Below are 27,012 nucleotides of genomic sequence, written 5' to 3'. Positions count from 1 at the left end.
CATGATATGCTATTGGCCCGTAAACCAGTAGTGGCACTTGAACACGAGGACAGTCAAGCTAGACAGGGATTTAGCCTGTGCATCAACAGCCAGGTCTAACCAAAGGAGAGAGCTACAAGGAAGCCTCTTAACAAACGAGGCAATATCTCTGGTCTATATCAAAACTCCCAGGTTTTGTTTTTCACCTGGTCTTAGAAAGATATTCTTCTCCTTTCTGCAGTCTTACTTAAGCACACAAGAAGAGCCTTGCTGGATCAGACAAAAGGCCCATCTGGTCCAGTATCTCTTAATTCATAGCAAGTCCGCATTTCTGGATGCATGTACCTTCATAGGGACACATTCCCACCTGTGGCTGTAATTGGCCTGGACAGCATAACATATTTAACAGTTGGGCATTTCTGCATTTTATTGGACTTATATAATGCCAGAATATTTTCTGAAAGTGAACTTGAAGCTAGAAGCTGAATTTGGTTTGTATTTGGGCAATTACTCTAGGGGAGTTAAATTTTGGAACATAATTGAATATTGTCACATATCAAAATGGAGACTAACCTTTTTTGTGGCTGCTGTTAATTCCATCAGAAGAGTGTCTTCAAGGATCAAATGGAGCTGATGCTACAGAATCACATCTTTCCACTGTTCATGTCGAACCTGGGGTATTTGAGAGCAAGAGTAAGTGACCAGAGCAAGTGTATCATTCTGCGGTAACTTGCTCTTCTTTGCATCATTTAGAGAGTGTGCCCCCTCTTACAGCCTCTGGGAGGCTGTTTGCTTTCCCAAGGGGCAATGGGGCGAGATGGCATTGGGGATGTTGTTTTGCACATTGTTGCTCTTTGCTTTTTTTGTTTGCTCTTTTATTGCTGACATTCTTGCTTGCTGCCTCAGAGTCTCTCCTGAAGGTCGGGTAACTGTCTGGAGCAACATTTTCATGTGGCACAAAGGACTGTTGCCTGTGCAAAACTGCCTTAGTTATACACAAGTGTCTCTTTGGAACTTGGCCTAGAATTTTAATGGTTGTTGTTGGTAGTGGTGGTGGTGGCTTTAATCAGGGGTGGCTGCAGGGGTGACACACACACGCATTTAGTTGTCTAATGTAAGCATCTTCAAACCATAAGATGGGGTACAAGTCTAATCAGCTGAGAACTACTAGCACACAACTAGATTCCTTAGAGAATAACAGAACTCAGTAGTGTCTGTTTTGCTTTCTCCCTCCTTTGCTGCAGTCCTGTTGGACTCTTCATTCGTTCAGTACTTTGGAATTCCACAATGAATTCAACCTAAGGAATGCTGTTGAGCTAACAAAGAAGAGCCTGATTGACGACAAAGAGATGCCTGTCAAAGTGGAAGCTGCCATAGCACTTCAATCCTTAATAAGCCATCAGGAACGAGGTTTGATTCTGATTTTCTTTCTTTCTTTCTTTCTTTCTTTCTTTCTTTCTTTCTTTCTTTCTTTCTCTCTCTCTCTCTCTCTCTCTCTCTCTCTCTCTCTCTCCCTCTCTCCCTCCCTCCCTCTCTCTCTCTCTCTCTCTTTCTTGCCTCCGCATGGACTCTGCATGAACATCCCCAGTTCAGTTCCAATGCCTAGTTGCTAAACCTCAGATTCCTTCTGTCAAAATAAACGAATATTATGATAAATCTCGTTCTGTAATGACAGACTATAGAATATAGAATATATACCAGCCAGGAAGGGTGCATCCTCTGGAAATATTTGATTTTCCTATTAAAATAAAGTTTTAACCATGAAACCGTTGTTCTCACTCTACTGTGTATTGTTGCTGTAAAGGTGCACCCATGTATTGAGTATCTATGCTCCAATAACATCAATGCATCTGTTGCTGCTCTTTCAAGCATCCTACTATGTGGTTGTTACTGACTGAATAAATGCCCACGTAGTTCATTATTGGCCATTCATTTCCCATTCTTTGAACCTTCATTTAAATTTCAGGTATTTTGACTGCTAATTATGCAAATAGCTCTGAGATGATGGTTAGGATTGGTGTAATAGCTGCAGATGTTACAGAACCCTGCTTTAGCAAGTCATCATATACTATCTTCTGCAAAAAAATTTGGAGAAAGGGAGCAGCGTAGACCTGAGTGTATCTTCAAAGGAAAAGGTGCAAATTCCTCAAATGGTCTGTTTAGTTTTCTCCCTTTTTCAGCTTTCCAACATACCTCTTTTTCCTGTACCAGTGAAATAGTTCAGGAATAGAAAGCAGACAGATATGTGTACCTAAGAAGCACTGATAAATAGATAGATAAATAGATAGACAGACAGATAGATATCTATATTTTATCTTTCTGTCATTTTGTCTTATCTATCTAAGGGGTTTAATCCTAATCCAGAGCTCCTTGCATCTTCATTTAGCAAATGACCCCTTCTATCTTTTTCTGTGTTGTTTTTCTGTGTGCCTTTTTAGCAAAGGAATACATTAAGCCCTACATCAGGCCAGTTATGCAGGAGCTGCTGCTTGTTGTTCGGGAGACTGAGAACGATGATCTCACCAATGTAATCCAGAAGCTGATTTGTGAATACAGTCAGGAAGTAGCAACAATTGCTGTTGAAATGACACAGCACCTGGTAAGAGATAGCAGTGCTCTGATACAGAGGAAAACCTCTGATGTTTCTGGTTCCAGTTGATCTTGTTGGAATCAAGAATTTATTAAGGGATGTGTAGCTTCCAGCTTTGCCATTGTAAAGACCAGTCTGCATGTCTATAAAAATAAGTTTTAAACGACTTGAAGAAAATAAATTGAATGCATTTCTCATTTTATCTCAATATAAGGCAGTACATCCTGGAAAATTCCCATGTGTTTTTGCCCATACCACATTTTTTTTCAATGGGTTAACCCTAAATATTGAAACTTTTGTTATATTTTTAAACTGCTTTTAAAAATTATATCCTGGTTTTCAAAAACACTCAGCCTGGGTTGCTCTCTTTTCCCCACCTTACATTCTCAGCTGTTTACATGCATTTCAGGCAGGTTTATAGTCTGTGGAACTAAACTCTTACATAAAGAGTGGAGAACCCGTGAACCTCCAGGTGTTGTTGGACTCTGTCTCCCTTCGCTTCCAGTCAATAGGGCTCATGGTTGAGGATGATGGGAGTCAGAGTCAAACAACACCTGGAGGCTCTCAGGTCTTACGTTGAACATGCACACCTTGTCTTCATCCAAAACTGCAACTAGGTTTGAGTACAGTGGTACCTCGGATTACAGACACTTCAGGTTACAGACACTTCAGGTTACAGACTCCGCTAACCCAGAAATAGTACCTCGGGTTAAGAACTTTGCTTCAGGATGAGAACAGAAATCGCGCGGCGGCAGCAGGAGGCCCCATTAGCTAAAGTGGTACCTCAGGTTAAGGACAGTTTCAGGTTAAGAACAGACTTCCAGAATGAATTAAGTTAACCCAAGGTACCACTGTAATTGTCTTTTCTCACATCCCACCTCTCCTCCTTTCTCTCTCTATTGCTAAATATTACTTTGTAAGCTGCTTGGAGCAAGAACCATTCTAGGACACTACAGTGGTGCCTTGGTTCTTGAACTTAATCCATTCCAGGAGTCCATTCAACTCCCGAAACTGTTTGAAAACCAAGGCACAGCTTCCGATTGGCTGCAGGAGCTTCCTGCACTCAAGCGGAAGCCACGTCGGGCATTCGGCTTCCAAAAAATGTTTGCAAACCAGAACACTTCCAGGTTTGTGGTGTTCGGGTGCTGATTTGTTCAATAACAGCCATTCGAAAACCAATGTACCACTGTATAAGGTTTAGTTTAGTTTAGTTTAGTTTAGGTATATGTTGCTTTTCCACAGTGAATTGTGCTCCAAGTGCCTCACAACAAGCAACTCGGTGTATCTCAGTGGTAGAGCATCTGCTTTGTATGCTGATGGTCCCGGGTTTGATCCCTGTCATCTCTAGGTAGTGCCCTGCCTGAAACCCTGGAGAGCCGCTGCCAGTCAGTATAGACAGTACTGAGCTGGATGGGCTACTGGTCTGACTTGGTATAAGACAGCTTCCTATGCTTATTATCAACATACCAAACATTTGAAACGATATGTATAATTTTTTACAAAACATGTCCATCAATTCACATAAGACCTTATAAGATCAGATAAATAGGATAAGTTCAACAGTACAAAGAAATAATCTATATACAGAGAAAACTCAAAAGTTCAGGATGGGGGCAGGCACAGGGAAGGCTACACTACAAGTTCTAGCCTTGCATTCCAAGAGCCAAGCAGCCTGGCTAAAATGCAGTTTGGGAACTAGATAGTTCACAGCTGGCTCTCTCACTAGAGGAGGCCAACACAGCCAATGGGAAGTTCTGTGGAGGGCAATGATGGTAAGCCCTCTTCCCCAGGCTTCCAGGTGTTCTAACCACTAGTGCAGGACTTACTGCAAGGTGCTGTGCCCATTGATGGCTTTAATACATAATAATAATAATAATAATAATAATAATAATAATAATAATAATAATTTATTATTATTATTCATAGTCTCCAAGGATGACATAATCAGCAGGCTGCTTCTCCATTGTTTTGTGTCTTGATTTCTTTAGGCAGAGATATTTGGGAAAGTTCTCCAAAGTGAAGAATATGAAGAACTGGAGGATAAAACTGTCATGGCTATGGGGATCCTTCACACAATTGATACAATCCTTACTGTCGTGCAAGACCACAAGGAGGTGAGCCTTCTCCATCACTTGTCAACAGGTGGCGCTGTGGGCCTATTCTGTTCCACAGAACCTTTGCCTACAGCTTTCAGCCAGTCATAATTTTAAAACAGTTTTAAATTTAGCTTTTTGTTTTAGGGCAACTGTTCATTTAAACAAAAGCATTCAGTTGTTACTTTCATGCTATAAACAGTCTCTATCTCTTCTTATTCTAGATAACTCAACAGTTGGAGAGCATTTGCTTACAGATCATTGGCCTCGTCTTGCAGAAGCACGTAATAGGTAAATTTAAAAAGCTGACCTTCTAGAAAATATTTCCAGATTTTTTGTTTGTGTTTGTATTGCAGAGAACTAAAAGCCAGTCTTGAATTAGATATTAGAATATAGTACACCCTCTTTTTCCAGCCAGCCTTTGCCAATCTGGTGCCCTCCAGATGTTTTGGCCTGGATTGGTGAAGGCTGCCTTAACAACTTATTTTCTCTGCTATCCACTTCAGTTTAGGCATAAATAAGTCACCTGTTGTGAATTTACTTTTGTTGCACATTAGACATATAGATTGCTTTCTGTAGTGCAAATTGGAAGGCCAACGGAACAACAGTCAATTCAGTTCTAGACATACCTGGGGAATTGACAGTGGGGCACACAATGGGAGTATAGTATTGTAATGTCCAGGTTCAAATTGCACTAAATGTGCAGTTTTGTTTAAGCCCTGAATCAAGTCTATGCAGTGCTGGTTGGTAAATTCCTTACCGTCACACCTTCAGGTGAACTGGCAAGATTGCTGTCAGTATACCTCAAGAAAGACATGATTGCAAAACATGTTTGCTGGTTAAAATTGCTGTATAAAGGATTGATAATGGTATGAATTTTTGCAGTTTGTGTGGGATTTGCAAACTTTTATTTTCAGACCTCATCAGATCTGCGGGGGTTTCCCTTTCAGAGTTCTATGAAGAAATCCTCTCTCTAGCATACAGCTTGACGTGCCATCTTATTTCACCTCAAATGTGGCAGCTTCTGGGTGTCTTATATGAAGTATTTCAACAGGATTGCTTTGAGTACTTTGCAGGTAATGAGCTCTGTAGTGTGTTCTGAAAGGGGATTGACTGATGTTATAATAACCTGAGAGACTGGAGCAGTAGATCTGTTCAAGTAACTCGATTTGAAGTATTATGTTGGCTAGCAGTAGTTCAGGAAGCTATGATGGAGTGTATCAATTGTCAATTTGTCTCAGCTGAGTGAAAACAAGCTTGCATTGTTCCTCAGTGCTATAGATTCAGAGCTGCATGTGCACGGGATAGCCTTGTGCAGAGTGGTGTGCACTTAATTTGGGCTGTGGCAATCCAGTTTCTGAGACCTATATAAACTCTGCATATTGAGTAAATTTGCACATTTCCTCCTTCCGTCATGTAGATGGCTTCAGGGATTGTCAACACACTTCTGGCATTTCTTTGGAGCCCTAGGAACTTGTTTCCCACCCCCCCTTTAAGTTATTTATGTGTTTATAGTGCTTGTTAACATGTACTATGCAAGGAAAACAACTCTACAATGCTAACCTTACTTTTGCTCTCAAGCTTAACTGTTTTGCTTGCCTTTGTCTAGATATGATGCCTCTCTTGCACAACTATGTCACTGTTGATACCGATACGTTACTGTCAAATCCCAAAAATTTAGAGATAATTTACACCATGTGTAAAAAGGTAAGTATTGCCATTGTTCATACCTTTACCAACTAGGTATCAAAAATGAATATGAAAAAGTGACCGAAAAATGTAGCACTGGGTGAAATGTAAAGGTCACAAGTAGTCCTGTTTAGACCTGCTTTTAGCATACATTCTCTGCTTGCTTCCCTTCAGCAGACTTCAAACCCAGGGTCTGAGGGTCATGCCTGCATGTTACCCTGACAGGATGAATGTAGTTACTTATACCCACTGATTTTGGACATGGTATGGCTTTCTAAAAAAAACAGGATTTTTCTGCCCACGCCATATGTTGGATCCTTTTCCAATTCTGTTACTTCTTTCACTTAGGTTCATAGCACATCAGCATGCAAGACACCCACTTTACAACTAGAAATGATGTATATCCTACACAAAAACATATGCTAGAGTACTGTGAATGTGTTTGTCTTTTAAATACATGAGCTGTACCAGCAAACAGGACAAACACTTATTCTGTTCTTGAATATTCAGTTTCGGTTGCTCTTCCTAATGTGCTTGTTCTGGGAAAAGTCCCACAGAGTATTAGTAGAATTGCCTTTCTCTAGTAGAGGGCCATGGCTCAGTTTGCTTGAGCAACACGGAGCTTTTTGCTCTGCCATGCATCCTCTTTGCTTTTAGCATGCCGAGGTCTGAACACTTGAGGTAGATCTGCTGGGATTGACAGCTGTGCGTTGCGTGCAGGCTTTGTACTAAATGGCCTTTTGGCCTATTCTAGCTCCATGAATCTGACAGTGAGACTTGAAAACAGAATAACAGATCCGAGCTCTCTTGCTTTTTGCTCACTGAGCCTGTTGAGCATAATGTTTTGAGAACTCTTAATTCACATACGGATTCAGACCACAATGTTCAAGATTCTACCCTGTTTTTGAAGGCTGGGGATCAATTTCAGTGAGTGCCACTTAACTCCACGAAAAGGAATAAAAGTGCCAATACTAAGACTCCCATTATGGGAACACCTTAAAATTGTTACTGTTCAGATTTACTGTTTATCCCTCATTTCTGTATAAGCTCGTGTGATTAGCCCCTCTGTTTTTATGTCTGCTCTTCTCTTGTTATCCAGTTATGTTGGATGCCTTGCTGATTATTCAGATAAGAGGTCATACTGTATTGGAAAATATGTTTCTCAGATATGACATGAATGGTTCAGAACAGTTTCCATTTACACCCTGAGCAAACATGTTCTGTTTGGGCATGTTTAGTATCAACTGACCTCTCAGTAATTTGTTCATGGTTTTGTTGCTAGGTATTAACTGGTGATGCAGGAGAAGATGCCGAATGCCATGCAGCCAAGCTCTTAGAGGTCATTATTCTGCAGTGCAAAGGGAGGGGTATTGACCAGGTAATCATAGAATCATAGAGTGGCATACAGTTTTTCTTTTGCTGATGATCATTAGATAGAACTAGCTTGAGATGGGTCTAGTTTGTGCTTGGAGGAATGGGCTATTTGGCCTAGGTTATTTTTTTGTAGTGCTGGGCTAGGTGTCACTTTGATTCAGCATGACAGATGGGGCAAAACATGGCTACCTTGGCAAGGAATTCCACAGTCTAGACACAATCACTGAGAAAGCCCCCTCTCCAGTCCCAAGAGGGCCTGCACGGAATACCTTAGTAAGCAAGCATGTCTTAGTAAGCAAGCCTGAATTCTACTCAGTATTGATCCAGAGCAGTATTCCAATGAATAGTTAGCAGAGTAAAAACTTAAACATGTTGCAGGAGTCCCAAAAAATAGACCATTAATATTTCATCCAGCAGAGCTTTACTGCTGCTGAAGGCAAATAAGCATAATGGTCACAAATCCAATACATTCAGGATTGGCACTGTCCATAAGAAATCCAGTTGCAGCAGACTTAACTTAAACTTACAATAACTTATAATAAGACTAAACCTTATCACTAAGCATACTATATACAGAACACCACACCAGAAAGAAAGAGAGATAGAAAAGAGTGAAATCCAGGCCCCTTCTGGCCTTATTATTTTAGTCAGCATGACCTTGACAGGAAGAGATAACAGGACCTGTGTAAGCCAGCTGTACACAGCTTCCCAAACATCAGGAACCTTCTGCTTGTTTCTTTCACACAGAGAGGCTTCCAGAACCCTCTTGAATTAATTAGAATAGGAAAGATCTCTACACATCAGATCAATACTTTCTGTACCAAGAAATGTAAACTGACAGGCAGTCCTTTAGATATCCCTGTCCCAAACCATAAAGGCTTTTCAAGGTCACCACCAGCCCTTTTGCCAGTCTGTTCCTTCAGTCAGACGCCACCTGCCGCCCACTGCTCTGGGTAGGGAGGGGGAAAGGGGTGTGAGCTGCATGGGGACCTTGGGCATTGCCACCTTTTCCTGTTGGCAGCTGACAAAATTGGGCAAGAGGAGAACAGCGGAGATGAAGTGGGGTCATGGTGGGATGCCAAAGGAGAAGAGAAAAAAGGGGGGCAATCTGGGGAAGCAGGTAAAGGAAAAGGTTGAACAGGGAGTTGGGGGAGGTTGGAGGCTTCCCCTCCAAAGCATCCTTCATCTGTCATAGGACTCCAGGTGTAGCTGAACTCCACAGCCCCCGCAAGCATGGCCAATGGGTGTTCCCCACACCTGTTCTATCAAACTGAGAAGTTATAATCGGGTGGTGAGAATTTAACCACCAGGTGGCGCTCTGGGTGCTTTAAAATATTTTAATAAAAAATTGCCTCTGCTTCTCTGGCCTTCTGCTTCCAAAATTGATTGCCAACTTTCTGGCAGTAGCTCCTCTGCTTTGTACATTACACAAGTATTTCAGCTGGTGGTTAGGTGGGACTCATATATGATGGGCTACAAGCTATCTCAGAGAAGTGACCGGTATAAATGATGCATATTTAGCAGAGTTGCACATTTTTTCTTATTTTGCATACCCCCCGGGAACAACAAAGAGCTTCATAGGGTCGCGAAGCTTTGCTTCCTGACAACTGGAAATCTTGTTCAGCAGTTTCTTTGGCTTTCTGAGATTTCATTAGGCATAGTTCCCATTTCTTCATTAATTGCAGGACTGAAAAACATGTCCTAGATCTGGAAGGGTTTAATAACTCTCTAGGATGGCATGCATATCTGTGGTACGACAAGGTAAAGACTCACAAAATGTTCAAAAACCATATTGTCAGAAAAGCAATATTTATGGTCTGGACAAAATACAAAGACTTATTAGAAAGTAAGACCCCGAGGTGGCTATCACCAGTGGAGGCCAAGGCCCGAAAAAAACCCAATATGGAGGCCGGTTGGCTGAAATATGGGGAAATAATAGAAAAAATAGGCGACAATTGGAGGTTACAGAGCTATGAAAAATTAAAGCATAAGGTGCAAGACTGGTTTCATTATGCTCAAATTCAAGAGGTTTTTAAGTTGGACAAAAAAACAGGATTCCAGGTGGAAAAATCGAAATTAGAGACAGAACTGTTAGAACCAAAGACTAAGGTACTTTCGAGAATGTACAACTTGCTGCTTAAATGGAACACTCAGGATGAGACAGTTAAATCAGCCATGATAAAATGGGCTCAAGACATTGGGTACAACATCATGTAGTGCCTTGAAAGAAAATATTATGAAAATGATATATAGGTGGTACATGACCCCAGTCAAGCTTGCTAAAATATACCATTTGTCTGATAATAAATGTTGGAAATGTAAGGAGGCTGAAGGGACATTCTTTCACCTTTGGTGGACCTGTCCAAGGGTGAAGGCCTTCTGGGAAATGATCTACAATGAGTTAAAAAAGGTATTTAAGTATACCTTTCCCAAGAAACCAGAGGCCTTCCTTTTGGGCATTGTCGGCCAGAAAGTGTTAAAGAAGGATAGAACATTTTTTATGTATGCAACAACAGCAGCAAGAATACTTATCGCAAAGCACTGGAAGACACAAGATTTGCCCACACTGGAAGAGTGGCATATGCAATTGATGGACTATATGGAACTGGCCGAAATGACAGGCAGAATCCGTGATTTGGGAGAAGAGACAATGGAGGAGGACTGGAAAAAATTCAAGGACTATTTACAAAAATATTATAAGTTATATGAATGCCAATAATTTGCATGAATTGAAAAATTAAGCTCCAGCAATAAGATTTTGTATATTGGAAATTAAGATATGACTATGAAAGGACTAAAGTTTAAAATAATATGGTGTTTATTTTAGGGCAAAAGTAAATTGATAATAAGTATTTTGAACTCAAAAGAGAATTATTTGAAAGTATTAATAACACATGAAACAAGCTATTAATTTGCTGATATTTTTATTGTAAAGAAAGCAGGGTGAGGGAGACGTGGGGAAGTCCAGTTGGTTATGGAAAGATGTAATGGAAAGTTGGATTTCTTTTGTTTTTCTTTTCTTCTTTTTTCTTTCGTTATCTGACTTTATATTTATATCTGGAAAAAAGCAATAAAAATATATTAAAAAAAGAAAAAGAAAAACAGGCCTTTAAAAAAAAAGAGCCGAGATTCTTAGGAAGCTGTATTAGAGCCAGTATCTCATTATATGGTTTTATAACATAATTTCTCCTTCAAAGTCACGTAAGGAATTGTGTGCTGTATAGCTGCATGCTTGTGAGGTAGCAATGGGGAAACCTGTGGCCCCCCAGGTGTTGCTGGGATCCAGTTCTCATCAGCCCCAGCCAGCATGATCAATGGTCATAGGAACTGTGGTCCAGCATAATCAGGAGGGTCACAGGTTCCCTGACCCTTATTCTAAGGAAAGGTAATTCTAATTGTAAGTTAAAGCCTTTTAATGCCTGGAACTTTCTCTGAACATATTTCATCTCTCCACTTTCCCTTTGCTTCCTCTACCCCATGTCTCTCCTGTTTTTCTATCCTCAGTGCATCCCGCTCTTTGTAGAAGCTGTCCTAGAGCGCTTAACGCGAGGGGTTAAAACCAGCGAGCTCCGCACCATGTGTCTCCAGGTGGCCATTGCGGCCCTTTACTACAACCCTGATCTCCTTTTGCACACTTTAGAGAACATCAGATTTCCTCACAACCCAGAGCCCATCACTGCGCAGTTCATAAACCAGTGGATGAATGATACAGATTGTTTCCTTGGGTAGGTGTCCAGTGGTTTTCTTTTTTCTTTTTTAAAAGCTTAGGGCTTCTTGGAAAGCGACTTTTTATTTTGGTTTGCGTAGAGGGTCCAGGAAAATATCAAAACCTGTGTGGAGGGAGGATTTTCCTTGACCTTCCCCACCAACTGCAGCTCCAAATTGTACTCTGATATGTTTTTTACAACAAAGAAAATCTATTTGGCTTATTTTTTAAAAATAACATCTTTTCCTCCAATCGTTTTGTTTTATACACACATGTCAGGGGTTCAGGAGCAGAGGCGAGGGCAAGGGAGGAAACAGAGAGCGAGGGGGAGGAGGCCGAAGAAAAGATGAGTGATGACGACGACCCGAGATCTCCGAGTCTTTCCAGTGAATCAGAAGATTCACAGAAAGGAGCGCCAGTGGCCAGAGCAAGGGGGGAGCCTAGGGGGGCACCCCAGGAAGAAGGGTCCAGAGGGGGCTCAGAGGGCAGCAGTTGGAAATCGGGGCCAGCGTCACCAACAGAGTGCAGTGGAGAGGAAGGGCGCCAGGTATCGAGCTCTGGCAGCTCGCAGCAGGGGGGAGGGCATGAGTCAGGAGTGGCCACACCTCCATCGGGGAGCGAAGAAACGGTTAAGCGGAAAGTGGAAGGTTGGGCGCGCGCGCCAAGTTCAAATGCACAGGAAGGTGGCGCAGTAAGCAGCCCGGAAAGGGAGCCAGGTCCTAAAGCCCGACGCAAGGAGACAGAAGGGTCCGGGGGGTCAGCGTCAGAAGAGTCCAGGAAGGAGGAGACCGCGGGGGGCAGAGGGACCCAGAGAAGAACGGTCAGGCGGAAAAGGTGGAGTAAGGCTAGGGTATTAAGCTGGTGTACAGGGGGCGGAGACTCAGACGGAGCTTCGCCGGTCTAACCCATAAGACGTAGAGCTGCACGCGGCAGCTTGAGAATGGAAACTGTAACTCAATAAAGACTTTTATAAAGTGAACGCTGGCTAGCGTGATCCTCTGTGAGCTAGGATCTGGAAGCAGCTCTGACAACACACTTTAGCTCGGTTATGTTAAGAAGACTCCACGTCAGCCATAGAAATCCTCAGAAATTACTAACTGGCAAGAAGAAAAAATACTAGCCATGCTATGTTTGCTTGGTATAGATGATATAGATATAGATATAGATATAGATATAGATATAGATATCTAAGATTGGTTCCCAAAGCAGCTTACAATGAAAATCCATACCAAATTGCAATTATAATTAGGGATATGTTACAGGTAGGTAGCTGTGTTGGTCTGCCGTAGTCGAAACAAAGTAAAAAAAATCCTTCCAGTAGCACCTTAGAGACCAACTAAGTTTATCATTGGTATGAGCTGAAGAAGTGTGCATGCACATGAAAGCTCATATCAGTGACAAACTTAGTTGGTCTCTTAAGGTGCTACTGGAAGGAATTTTTTTATTTTGTTTCAATTAGGGATATGTCACTGTGCAGAAGAGGGAGGTTGCTTTTAGCCTCTGGCTGTTGGTGGTATCATTTTGATTCCAGGCTGTTCTTTCCAGGGGACATACAGGCAGGCTTGGTTGCTGGCTGATAGTAAAGGTGATCACCTTGCAATGTCTTCTAATAGTGCCTGAATGGGTGGGGTGGGGGTATTTCAGGCAAACCTCCCAAATGAGAAAGGTAAAGTTATCTGTGGGGAAATGATCAGTGGGGGCAATTGCAGCGGAGGTTTTACTGTTCTTTAAAATTGGCAGCTTTTTAAAGAAAAAGAGAGAGAAGTCCCATCCCCATAGTTGAAAGCCGCTTCCTTCTAAAACCATTTTGGATCCCCCCCCCCAACACACAGCTTCCATACCCCAATTCACCACTTGCAAATGAGGTGGCAAATTTTAAGACCCCTCCCCTCATCCCGAAATCATTTTTGGGGTTGAATCTCACCCCTGAAGTGAAAGCGAAACAGCAGCCTCCAATTCACCATTTATAAATGGCATTTTTGACACCCCCCCAAAAAAATCATAGGCTTTAAGAAGCTCATGCCTTCCCTCTCAGTGCATGTAGCGTGTGCCTCCCAATTCTGTCTTAATGGGTGTATAGAAGTCATTTGCTGTATATAGATTCAGGAGTTTTAAAATGTTGTGCTCCCCACATGCAGCATCTGTGTGAGTAAGGGATTTTTCACAACCTGTGAATGGCAACATTTATACCGAGCTGTAGATTTCTTAACGATAAGGGATTTCAGATCATACTTGAATCTGTTGTGTTGCTGAATTTTGTTGTGTTCGGAAGTCATTTTCTGTGGACGATTACGATGAACAGTAACAGACAGTTGTCCTTTAAGGCTGAGGAGGAAACATTTAACAAGAACCGGAAGCCATTTACTGTGGCTGTCTTGACATCTTGTAATATTCGTTCTTGTCTTGGAGTCGATGTTATGTAACTGCAAAGAATTACAGTGTCTCATAAATGCAGTTTTAACATGACATTTACTGCTCTGGTGAGTGGGTTGTAAAAGGGCTTTATTACATTCTGTGGTTAGGGGAGCTATCCAGCTTTCAAAGGTGCATCAGCGGCAGAATGTAACTCTTTAGTATATATTTTAAAATAAAAAGGCTTTTTGTCCTGTTGTGCCAATTAAAAAAACAGAAGACTCTTCATTCAGTTTTTTGCTTCTAAGACTTTTCCCCTTAGGCGATGGTTACATCATGACCAATTTATCTAAGGCTAAGAGCCAAGAGTGGACAACTTATTTGGCACTAAGGGCCTAGTTTTTGCCATCATATTCTTCATCTCATTATAAAGATTAGAAACTTTTTTTAAAATTTAAAACGGAGATTTCCCGGAATTCAACAAACATCCAAGAGCAGAAGACCTTGGCTTAGCTAGCAAATGCAGACAGTGGCTAATTCTGCATTTGAACCTCTTGTACCTTCTGCATTCTATACTGCTGCCACCTTGTGTTTAGGAAGGAATCTATGTTCCTGCACTGCATGGGGCTGGACTAGATGACCCTCGTGTTCCTTTCCAACTCCACAATTCTATGATTCTAAGACCCTATACTGAGTCTCTTGGTCCATCTAGCTTAGTACTGTCTACACTGACATTCAGCATAAACATTACTGAACTAGATGAACCAACGGTCTAAGCACCTTCCTGTGTTCCTGTTTTATTTTAAATATTATTGTTTTAGCGCTTTGGTGTTTGTCCCCTTTGGTTCCTTAGGTAGACTGGGTGGGACATAAATTTAATAAATAATACAAATAGCGACGCTCGGGATTTTCTAGTCCAGCCACATCTGGTGGAGGGCCACAGGTTCCCTATCCTTCCTCTGTAAAAATGTCTCCTAAAGAAGGGAGACCAAAGACATGGGTAATTCATGCTATGCTCATTCAAACCTTGCAGGCTTGAAGCTCTCTTGGTTCCTGTTCTGTGATCTCCCTCACTAAAGGCCCATTTTGAGTTACCATCATGGTCTTGAAAATATATTTTCCCCTCCACAGTGAATCCTCTTGTGAGTTACTTGAAGGATACTCTTAACAATTTTGTTTCTTAAAAAATATGTTGAGCCCAGTTGGAGCATTAATTTAAGGTAGAGGCACATGCTTTGAATGCTGATAACACTTTTCAATAAAAGGAGCATCCCAAGTCTTTGAGGTAAAAAAATCTCCCCCCCCACCCTCTCCCTTCTCCCCGCCAAATATTTCACTGTTTATTGCTCCTATTTGCAGTGGTCCGTCTGCCAATTTTCATTCCGTACGAGAGTGCTCTTCAGCCCAATTGAGATTAATTTTTCTGTCAGATTTATAGTTGGTCCCACGTCATTATAATTCTCCAGAGGGCAGGGCATCTGCTTCATTAGTAACCACATGTGTTTGTTTAGCAGCGGACTCTTTGCAAATTATTATTCTTGGGCGGGGGAAACTTTGGATAATAACTGGCTATGCCATTTTACAGGGATGTAACAGCACTTCTGTTCCCAGGAATGACTCTAAAATCTGTGCCATGTTTTTTCATTCCATTTTGTGTGTGTACAGCCTTTTCAGTTCTTTTCAAATCATATTATTTTGTATTATTTCAAACCATAAATGGTCTCTTTTGTTAGTGTGATAGGACCACCTTCGACACCTTTGGATACAAGGTGGAGTATGCGCTTAGTAAAATGTTTAAATGATGAGCAGGGTCGGCCCACCCATGAGGCAAGGTGAGGCGACCGCCTCGGGTGGAAGGATCTGCAGGGGCAGCAGATCCTGCCTCCAAGGAATGCATCACCCTGCTGCTGCCGCCCCTACCCCAGTGGCAGCAACAGCTGTGGTGAGCTCCTTGGAGATGGGAACTGCTGTCTCCTCAGCATCCGTACTCCAGTGCCAGCTCTACAGTGGCTTCTTGGCGAATATAAGGCACTGCTGGTCTCCTCCCACCCTTGTTCCCATTGTGGAACTTCACTCACCCCTTCTTCCCTGGAGGGGGACAGCATTTTGTGGTTTGCCTCAGGTGTCAAAATGTTTTGGGCCGGCCCTGAGAATGAATTTCCCACACAGTCAAAAGAGCAAACAACTCTTCTTTTTCCTCAAACCCTGCTCCGCCCTCCTACTCCAAACAGGTGACTGCACATTGTCACCCTCCCCTGACTGCTTGCTTGTTTCTATGTGGCGACCAATACGTAGACCCCCTGTCATGCCGTTCTGCAGCATGAAACTTTAAATGCATGATGTAAATGAGATACTTAATTGGAGTTCTACTATGGCTGCCACTTCGAATCGTTTGGCTGATGTTTGGGTTTTTCTGCTTCTTCTAGCTCCCGTCTGAATTTTGCTTCAGGAATTTCTGCATCTGGTGAATTTTTAAATACATAATTAAAAGTTTTGTTCATTCCCGTTAAACAGTGTCTATAAAAAAAGAAAGGAAAAGCAGTATTGGGCCTATGTAAGGGAAGCATCCCAGTATGCGTTGTCCTCATCTACTATCCAAGACAGGGAGGCCTCTTTCAGAGAGCCTATTTGGTTGTTATGCTGCCACCTCTGAGAGTGATTGGGAACCAGAGCAGAACCTCCCAGGCTGCTCTGAAAGTAATCCTCAGCCTTTGACAGCTGAGATGTGTTTTTATACACATCTCTGTTTTCTGATTTAAACTGTATTGGTTTCTTGTTTAATTTCTTTTACCTGGTTTTAAATTGTGCGACTATAAATTGTTGTAACGTGGTCTGAGATCTCATCGTGAAGGAGGTTTAAATAAACCTGTAATAAATAAAAATGGGAGATTCTCACTCATTTGTGTGTATGTGTGTTTAGCCTCCATGATAGGAAGATGTGCATCATAGGGCTGAGCATTTTGATGGGGCTGCCCAACCGACCTCCTGCAGTAGATGCTGTGGCTGCTCAGATTGTTCCGTCGGTCCTCCTTCTGTTCCTGGGACTGAAACAATTGTGTGCCACCAGGCAGCATACGGATCATGAAGAACATGCTAAATCTGAAAAGAATGATGCAGAAGATAATGGTAAAATAATTAATATACATGTGTGCATTTCAGTGGAGAGGGCAGGGGATGGTTGCTATAGCAATACTGTTTCATCAGCTATCATTTTTCTATTTGTTACTAGCAAAAATACCTGTCATAATGTCTTTCAGCTTCCTTGAGAGGGAGGGACTGCATATTTTAAAAAATTCAGCAGTACTTTATATTCCCATATTGCGTTGTTGAATAACCCTCTCTGAGAATTGGGCCACCTCCTAGAAGGATGATGGTCAGCAGTTTAATTTTTGCCTGAGTGTAGTGCTTTCCTTATTCTACATAGGTGAATTGCAACCGCTCATTTATGGGACAGCACTGGGGCCAGGAAATTTAGAATATTTTTTGCTCCCCCCCCAAAGTGCCCCATTAAATCCTGAATATATTGTGACATGCCTTCTATTAAAAATAAACTTTTTAACAGAAGAGATTCCAAGTGATGAAGAGGAGGCCAATGAAGTCAGCCAGGAGATGCAGGAAAACCATACAGGTGGTGGCGGTGATGCAGGAGATGACGATGAAGATGATGACGATGACTGGGATGATGATGCACTGGAAGAAACTGCTTTAGAAGGTTTCAGCACCCCTATCGACCTGGATGATGGTGTGGATGAATACCAGTTCTTTACACAGGCACTACTAGGTACATTCATCTGAAACCTAGAGCAATAACAAAAAATCCACAAATGTCTTCTGTCTTCTCAAAGGCTACAAAATCTTTGTCAGATTCATTGTTATCTTTGGAGCACAACATTCAGTCAGGTCACTGGCTAACTTTCAGTCCAAAACATGCACTCTGTATCCTACAAGGATTCTGTGAAACTCTAGTTGAACAGAAGATAGAGGAACCCTGCTAAGCTGGAAAACTCTTTGTTTTCTTCTTGCATTTCAGAAAGAGAATCACAATCTCAAGCTGTTTTTCTGGGAAGGGCTAGCATAGCCTAACCCTGATTTTATTAGCATAGCCTAACTCATAAATAGCATAGCCTAACTCTCCCATCATCAGAAGGATCATAGTCAAGCAGTAAAAAAACATATTTTTATGCCAAATGTCCCAGATTCAGATGTACACAAGTCTATTTTATTCAGGCAGATTGTTGGCTTTGGCAGTCAGAACTCTGGTTCAAATCCTCTTTGGCCATGACATTCAGATGTTGGCTTTGGGCAACTCTCTCTCAGCCTAACTTACCTCGCTGGATTACAGTGGTACCTTGTTTCTCAAATGGCTTAGCTGTCAAACAAATTGTCTCCTGAATGCCGCAAACCCAGAAGTAAGTGTTCCAGTTTGCAAATGTTTTTTGGGAAGCTGAATGTCTGAGGCGGCTTCCGCTTGAATGCAGGAAGCTCCTGCAGCCAATCGGAAGCCGCGCCTTGGTTTTTGAACAGTTTTTGGAGTCGAACAGACTATTGGAACGGATTAAGTTTGAGAACCAAGGTACTACGAGGTATGACTGTACTGTACTTTGAAAACAAAATGAGTTATCACTTCGTCAGGTGTCCTTGAGATTCTCCGAGCAAGGGCAGGATACAAAGATGATGGGTAAATTATTGCTTCTGGGGTGGGATGATTAAAACCAACAAGCTTAGGGGAAGGGCTGTAGCTGAGTGATAGAGCAAGTGTTTTGAAAGCAGAAGGTCCCAGACTCAATCCCTGGTATCTCCAGGTAAGGTTAGGAAAAGATCCTTGCCTAAAACCCTGGACAGCCACTGCCAGTCAGCATAGATAATACTGAGCTAGATGGACCAATGGCTTAATATAAGGCAGCTACTTGTCTTCCTAGTTTGTCATCAGATATAAGTTGCCAAGTATGTCATACAGTCTTTGCTCACTGGAACAGGTATTTCAGCTCAATATACTGAAGCCAAAGGTAGAAGATTTCTACTTGTGAAAAGGATTGTTTTAATGATAATGGAGGAAGGTTGTGGTGGGTTGTGTATCTGCCTTTTCTTTCTGAAACTTTCTTAAAAGAAAGACCATTATTTCTGTGTTGGTAGCGATACAGAGCCGAGATGCAGCCTGGTACCACTTGCTGACAGCACCACTCAGTAATGATCAGAAGACTCAGCTGCAGGGCATCTGTGCGTTAGCTGAACACCGGAGGAGTTCAGCAGGTGAGTCTGTTTATTTACTCTGTTGCAAGGATGTCTGTAGAAGCATGAATTGTACACTGCACAAATAAGAATTTTAATATTTGCAACCATGTCAAGTAATTCAAGCTTCCTCAAGTTTAAAACAAAACATATTCTGATTGCACAAAGAGAGAAGCACATTCAATAGATTTTCCCATTGTAAGCACCCTTTGTGTACTGTATACTCTTTGGAGGAGGGGAGGTATCTTCAGTTCACAGGGGCTTCTATCCTTTGAAGAGAGATAGATAAGTCTTCAGAGCAAGAGAGAGAATTCTCACTGTCCTTATCTTCCCTGTAGAGAAGACGAAGATAGAGAAGTGCCAGGGAACATTTGGTGAGAGAGAAATTGGAGGCAATAAATATGTAACGGACACAGCAGACAGCAGCAGTATGTATAGGATGGAGAAGCACAACTCAGAGGAAACTGCAAGCATAGCTCTTCTTCTGCCCTCCCAACTTTCTCTGTTTCAGTAAGAAAGGACAAAGAAACTTGGGTGAGGGAAGTAGAAATGGAGGTATGCGAGTTTTAAAAGTCCACTGAGATTAAATTACAAAAAAGCATTTGTGGCTTTCTATATATTGCCACTATAAATAAGCTATCAACATAGTTCTTGGAACCATAGCTCAGTGACACAGCACATGCTTCAAATTTAGGCTCCCTGTTTCATCCCTGGCATCTCCAGTTCAAAGGATTAGATTGGTAGGTAATGATAGGAACCTCTGCTTGCCACTCTAGAGAGCTGCTAGACAAAGTAGATGGCACAGCGCTAGAAGGACCAATGTCCTGACTCAGCATAAAGTAGCTTTCTATGTTCCTTTGTTAGGCCTTGTTAGAGGTCCACTTTACACTGTTGTCACTTGGTATGTAGGACCAGTGATCTCTACAGAGAATTAGTTGCACACAAATTGAGTTTAGAGACTCCCTAAACAGTCTCTGCATTACCCACCCTTATTAGGACAGGAATCTTAACCAAATGAATTATACAGGAATAGATTATTTCTACTTGTATGATACACCTATATATTACCTACTTGTCCGTACAAGCAAAATGTGGAAATTGCAGAGTGGGTGTTTTTCTATTGGGCTCAGTAGTTTTCCCTTTCCACTACAGAATATTACCCATCTCCAGTAGTGCAGGGACAATATAGAGATATACAAATCTGCAAGATTATTTTGTTCCCCCCGCCTTGGTGGTACTTCAGAAATTTCAATCTTTTAAGAAAATAAATGCATGCATTTTGAAGGAGGTTCATTGGTGCTTTAAAAAAAAACATACTTACTATCTGTCTCTTAAACTTATTTCTTTTTAATTCTAGAATCAAAGAGGATAGAGCAGCAAACGGGCTTCACATTTGATAACAAAGGACTGGTCTCTTCATTTAACTTTGGCAATCCTCCAGGGAGCAACTGAAGGAGGAAAAGACGAAAGCTTAAGGGACTCTGCAGAATATTTCATTATTGCATTTTATTAAAACAGCAACACACATTTGTGACTTGTGAGCAGACAAGGGAAGGTAATGGAGTGCTCTGGAAGATGATTTCCTTTTGGGAAAGGCAGTGGTCAACCCTCTTTCCTCTCATTAGGACACTCTTTCTAACCAGCTACTGTAATGTATAAATTCTTGTGGTATTTTTCTAAGTTGTTGGACTGAAGAACGTCTCTGTTCCTGCTCTTCCCAGTGAAATGGGGAAGCAGCTGTATGGAATTGGATTGAGTTGCACTTCTCAGGTCTTTGCCATGTGAAATTGAAGGGGTCCTATGGATAACAGTGCCTTCTGTTGTATATGGATTGCCTGAAGAAATAATTTTGGAGTGCATAGTGCATTTTTTAATTTTATTTTAAGGAAGGACATTTAATAGGCACACTTCAAATCTTGCTTTCCTCTAGTGAAATCATGGCTGTATTTTGTCAGTCACAAACTTCACACCGTTGGCTACGCAAACCTTTCAGCTTTCCCGAGTTCATCTGTATGTGTCCAGGGTAATAATTTCTCTTGGAGTTATCAAGAATAACCTTTATGTTCACAGCTGTTACCAGAAAGCAGACCTTCCCATGGAAAATATTTCTTTAGATTTCTACTTGGGGTTTGTTGATGCAGTGGTTTTCAAACTATCTGCCTTGAAGGAATCCTTTCTGTGTTGCCCTGTCTACCAAGGAATCCACTGTGCATTGCAGTAGGTCCTGGAGCATAGCCCTTCTGACTTTTTGAGCCTGCAACCTGACATGTTGGGTGGGTCTCACTATTCTCTCTTTCAGGGAAGCTGGTTTGCCAGGCTCAATCTTATTATGAGCCCAAGGTGTCTCCAGAACAGTTTGGAAGCTATTGCTTTTAATGGAGGCATTGTAATTATTCTGGGGGGGGGCAGTTTGTAGATGTAGCAATGGTGTGCCTGGCCTGGCATATTCAGATCTAGAACTATCCCATTGCTCTTGTGGATTTATTGATGTATTGGTAATCAAACAGTGGCCTTTGCAAGCAGTGGTTCTTTATATTGTCATCTGTCTTTGACAAGAATGAGGTTTTCCATCCGTGCCTGTGCTGAAAACCTACGCTTTAAATAACTGCTTTTATTGGCTGCATCACTCAGGTTGTATCCAGCAACTGAGTGATCACAAAAATAAATAAATCTTAGGTTTAAAAGGCCAGTCTCCCGTAACATCAGAAATGAATTGGAACTAGGCATTGGTGAGCAGAACGTGAGAAAAATGGTCAGGTAGACGGGTGGAGCAGAACAATGAGCCTATGTTCATATAGCTTACCTTGCATAAAGGGAAGAAGTGTCTTAAGAAACCAGGCATCTGATGGAGACTGGACTGAGTCTCTGGACTACCACTTTCCTATCCCTGGTACTCATTCTTCTTCATCTCCCACTGCCCATTGTTGTAGCATATGTTTCCCATGCCATAATACTGGGTGCTCGTGTCTTTCTCCAAATGTTACTGAGGGAACTTGGTGTTTGAGCCTTACCAGTTCTCCAGCCACACTTGATGGCTGTATCTAGTGAGAAATTTTCTGTTTGCATGTTACCAATTAATACAAAATACATGTATGCCAAGTTGATTGTGAAAGACATGTGCAGTGCATATTTCAAGTACAGCTTTCCCTTTTTAAAATACACAAAAGTGACAAGTGGGCAAGAACCAAACCACCTCGCTGGTTTGTTTACAAGGGGAAAGCCACATTTGAAGCATCATAACTGATGCCTTGGTGCCCAGGCACAAAATATATTGTGAGATGTGGTTTTCAGTGTTCAGGAAAAACGTTGATTCTCTTTCCCAGAACTGCTTCACATAGGTATACCTTGAGGAACACAGGGTTAAGCACTAAGCAAAGATAATGAGTTTTGTATCTTTAGGAAGAAGCATCAAAATTCTGGTTTGAGGGACGAACAACCTGAAGGTGAGGAAAGAGCTAGGGGTAGGGATGTACTGGGCATTTTTCAAAAACAGCCCCAGCTCTTCATGCTTGTCACATTTAATCACCTAAAGCCATTCATTACTTAAGAAACTGTAAGGGAAGGTGGTTTAATTAAGGGTTTGAATTAAGACACACATTTCCTTGATTCCCTTGTTCAGTTTGTGCTTAAGCTTCCCCTCAACTCTATGTGGCTAGAAGACTAAATTTGTCTGCAAATATTGATCGTCTGATGAAAATACAAAATTTGGGATCATTGATAGGTTTGCAGTAAAGGGCTTGGCTTTTTGTGATGGACCACAAGAAGGAACTGGGGTTCTTTCTCTAATTGAAACAGAGGCAAAGCAGGGTTTGCCACAAAGTGTGCACCAAACAAGGAACTACATCCAGTTGTGGCTTCCTGAACAGCTGACCAGGCCAGCAGCCTCTGTCAGTATCAATCAGATTTTACATTATTAAGTGTACATTTAAAACATTTGGTGTGCCTCTAAAAATTCTCAGTTGGCCTAGAGACTCTGAGGAGCTAGAATGCAAATGTCATCTAACTTCTTAACTAATATGCTGAATGTGTGCCTCCTTTTATATTTGTTTTGATTCTTTGATAATTCTGCCCCTTTTCTCCCAAACGCATTTCCTGTAAATGCTTTAGCCCATTACAGTCAATTTCCTTTGTCTGTTCTGGAATGTGTTGTTATGCAGTTGATCAGGAGACATCTTGCTGGGCAGTATTGGTGTGAGGAGGGGGCAGAGCAAGAGAGATTGAGAGTTTGTTGCTCTTCCCCCCTTTCACAACAGATCTTTGTGCAAATATGTCAGCAAAATAAGTATAATTTCACGCATGCAGGAAGGGGATCCACATAAAGCTGACTTTGCTTTCTTTGGAAACATTCATTTAAATATGATTGTCTTGGATAAAAGATTTGAAGTGTCTTCCAGGATTGTGAGCAGCTCACTGATGACGTGTTTCCTCCCCATATATATGTCTGTCATATTTTTGTATGTTATACAGTGTTATGACAGGCATGACTTAAGAGAGCAGTTCCTTGATCTGAAAGCTTCATGTTGAGGGTGACCATTGGAAATTCTGAAATGTAATGATAAGTTCACATGTACCTGTTCAGTGCTGACTGCATTAACAAGTTCTGGCTTACATTCGTGTATCAGAGGTAAAACACCAGAGATAAAAGCCTCCACATTGCCTTACACCACCCAAAACACAGTGCTGTTCTTCAGCTGAGTCAGTTCACTCTATGAACTGCTGGTTACCAACCACAATCAAGTGTAGAAAAACCAAGTGATGTACATGTGCATGTGTGAACCAATCTTTGAGGAAATAGAAGTCCTCAAACTGACTCGACAACTGGTGCCAACTTTTACTTGACCTGACAGATCTGTGGATATTCTAGGAAATAAGGGTTTGTACTGTCTAATCTTCTGGAACTGTAAATGTTCTAGGTAAACCTGTTGTTACATTTCCACTCCCCCTCCCAACAGAAAATAGTTGCCAGCTACCACAACCTTCCCTTTCCCCCTTTCCACTTTTTGAAGGTTGAAACAACTAGCATGACTATCACAACCAAATTAACTCATTAAAACAATGAGGACCATTAAAACCAGGACCATTTCATGCTAAATTTTGAATCGGACTTGTTTTTTTCTTTAGTGGAGCTTTGGTTACAGATAAAGGGGCTGAAATCACCAGCAGGGGGTCTTTCATTGACATATGAGTGTGATTACCCCCCCTTGCTTTTTCTTGTGTAAAAGACCACATGTCATGTTACCTGCACGACCCTTTTCCATCTTTAAATGTTTATTTACCTTTGACTGTTCTTGTAAAAACTTTGAAGTGTTACCCAATATTGTCTTCCCACTACCTCAGGTAACATCAGATGGAATCTGTCACATGGGAGGAGTCCACCACCTGTGTTTTCCTCTTAGAAACTGGGATTGTTCTGCATGGCCTCTGTGTAGTCACACACATGGGTTCTGCACTTGTGCACAGCAACGTAAGGAATTTTTTTTTTGAGATCTTAAGAAAGCAGGTATGGATGTGATGCTGTTGCTCAAGGGGCAGACAAGTTCCTTCCTACCCTGATCTTTTTCAGTCACGTGGCCTCATTCTTTTTGGTATTATCTGAATACTACAAAGGAAGGAGCTATCTCAAGGGCTCCCCAGGAAACATGAGAAGAGCCTTGAGATTTGCTGCCGTATAATTTGAATTGATAAGCTTTCGTTAGACTTCTTTCACAAGGACTCAGGTGGGTTATGGCAATAGTCCTTTACCTTTTTTAAACATACACACACATTGTGATTGCAAGTGACTCTGAAATGAATATTTATTCAAGACTACTTATAGAGTTTTGGGCCCAAACTAGGGTGTTAGATCTTGGTCCTCGCAAGTCTGCTGAACACTCTAGCTACTGTGCCTAGCTGACTCTTGACTGAAGTTGGGTTGTTTCTGTCCGATGCTGAGCAATGCAGATAGCTTTGTTGCAAGACTTAATCATTCATGTGCCATTCTGGGCAAGTTCTACATTAGATTTTGTAGCCATGAAATTGTAAGTGGTCAGTGTAACTGCTTACAATTAAAGACTGTCTTTCTGAATGGGTCATCCATATAATTCACTCCTTTTTTGCCACTGTCCAGGAGTCTTGTATAGTTACCCATCAAGCCCCAAATGGTTCACCCAGGTAACCTATTTATTGAGCATTGATCTTCATTTTGCTTGCACAAAGGTTATATGATGTTCACTCCTTATTGAATATTCATTCTGGTTTGTTTGTGGGGACAATCAGTTCACTTTCCCTATCACTTTCCTAACTGCAGAAAGTCATAGAATCATAGAATCATAGAGTTGGAAGAGACCACAAGGGCCATTGAGTCCAACCCCCTGCCAAGCATTATTTATTTAAAAGCATTATTTATTTAAAATTATTTAAAAGTGGATTGGTAGCGCCAGAGCACTTTAATTGCATAAACCTAAATTTCTAATATGTGATTGAATCCTGCCTGCAAAATAGTGGCAGTCCTGGTGGTGACCTACGTTAGTTGTATACAGTGACTATTTTCATTATATTCTCCCATGTATGCCATTTACATCAACTCCTGTAAGAGTCATTCCATGGAAGCAATATTTTTCTCTCGGCAATACCACTTCATTATGAGCCTGAGGACCATCCTTTCTGTGTGTGCTTGTTTACAGGATGACTTGTACTCCCAAGTTCCTCTTTGCCTGAGCGTTGCACTTCAGAGTGTGTTGGACTGTCTTGATTTTGTTCCCTTTTACCTCTGAATGCTGCTTTTGGACTCCAGCTGTACCTGTGTGGTAGTTCATTGCATCCAGAGAGCTAAATAAAATTATGGAGCTCTTCATAACGAACAAAGGTGCTGCACCTTGTTCTAGAACTGGTAGAATGTGCTACAGGCTCCCCAGTATTTGAAATCTTCCAAACTGCATGTTTCAATACAGTGAGAAGTGTTTGGGGAGCCCTCGTTTTGCTTTCTGGGCTTAAGAACTGTTTCATGGGATCAGACCAAAGCCCCATCTACTCTAGTGGGTAGTCATATGCCTCTGAAGTTCATAAGCAAGGCACAAAGGTTATTTTTTAAAAAAAGATTTCTGCCCTGCTGTTCTACTGCCGATGCAATGTTCAGGGCAGCTCAAAAGCAATTTAACATCAGAGTGTCATGAAATATTATTAAAAGCAATTTAACATCAGAGTGTCATGAAATACAACAAAGGCAGAGACCACATAAAACAGCATATATTTACCAGCCTATGGGGACAAGCAAGCATCCTTAGATAAAGGCCTGCTTTATCACACACTCCAGATTCTGAAAATAACTACAGGCAAATGAAAATAAATGCACAGGCAGGTTTTTGCTAAAAGTATGTTTTTTAAATGGTAAATAACTTTCTGAACTCCCAATAAAGCAGGGTCCATTCAGCTTGGATCCATGATCACAGGAGGGAACGCTCCAGGACTTTTTGTTGACAGAACTGATACTTGCTATAACAGCCAAGGGGGAGAAGGGGGTGAGGACCTGATGCTGATATGAGGAATTATTCAAAGCATCTTTTTGATGCCAGGGATCATTCCTACAATTAGGTTTGTTACATCTAGATTTTGCTTCCCATTACAAAAAGTCCCAAAGCAATTTACAACCAAAGTAAAAATGCAATAATAAAAATCACATAAGCATTTCGAAAACTTTGTCATTAAGAGCTGTGGGTGCATTCTTGGTGCCAGACACTCCAGATTCTCTACCATATATTTTGCAAAGTTGTTTGTTAGCTCTGCATGTGAACACCTTTTAAGATATCGTAACCAAATGTTGCATGATGCTTCCTGAGATCAAGGAACAGATTTTCATCTGTGTTTGGATACAACTGGATGCCATTTTGAATCAATATGACAGTCTGAACCTTTCCAAGTTGCACTAATTCCAACCACCGATTTCAAAATTGCACTGATTATTTTGGTTCTTTAGAAAATTCACACACACAGCCCTGCCCTTCAATATGTGAAGTAGCAATAAG

At 41.5% G+C, this 27,012-nt stretch overlaps 1 protein-coding gene and 1 long non-coding RNA gene across 7 annotated transcripts in view; both read left to right on the top strand.

The window, feature by feature from the left end:
* The window catches only part of IPO8 (importin 8), a 42,700-nt gene extending 18,589 nt beyond the window's left edge, over positions 1-24,111 (top strand). For 3 of the 6 annotated variants that reach the window (XM_081211997.1, XM_081211996.1, XM_081212000.1), the window contains exons 13-25: positions 583-672; positions 1,224-1,389; positions 2,418-2,578; positions 4,558-4,683; positions 4,887-4,953; positions 5,580-5,738; positions 6,272-6,369; positions 7,634-7,729; positions 11,230-11,450; positions 16,704-16,909; positions 17,346-17,564; positions 18,917-19,033; positions 20,370-24,111. In XM_081211997.1, the coding sequence (XP_081068123.1) occupies positions 583-672; positions 1,224-1,389; positions 2,418-2,578; positions 4,558-4,683; positions 4,887-4,953; positions 5,580-5,738; positions 6,272-6,369; positions 7,634-7,729; positions 11,230-11,450; positions 16,704-16,909; positions 17,346-17,564; positions 18,917-19,033; positions 20,370-20,464 (1,821 nt within the window). In that variant the 3' untranslated portion in view covers positions 20,465-24,111. The remainder of the gene's footprint in view (positions 1-582; positions 673-1,223; positions 1,390-2,417; positions 2,579-4,557; positions 4,684-4,886; positions 4,954-5,579; positions 5,739-6,271; positions 6,370-7,633; positions 7,730-11,229; positions 11,451-16,703; positions 16,910-17,345; positions 17,565-18,916; positions 19,034-20,369) is intronic. The other 3 variants (XM_081211999.1, XM_081211998.1, XR_014012704.1) reach the window with 2 other exon arrangements.
* Positions 24,112-26,178: 2,067 nt separating this feature from the next.
* Positions 26,179-26,687, top strand: LOC308596838. The gene is made up of 2 exons (XR_014012725.1): positions 26,179-26,365; positions 26,407-26,687. It is a non-coding gene; the product is annotated as an uncharacterized lncRNA (long non-coding RNA).
* Positions 26,688-27,012: the final 325 nt, after the last annotated feature.

Source organism: Podarcis bocagei (assembly GCF_964188305.1).
Source record: "Podarcis bocagei genome assembly, chromosome: 10".
Lineage (NCBI taxonomy): Eukaryota > Metazoa > Chordata > Lepidosauria > Squamata > Lacertidae > Podarcis > Podarcis bocagei.
Note: the sequence above shows the minus strand (reverse complement) of the source record. Positions and strands in the feature narration are given on the sequence as shown.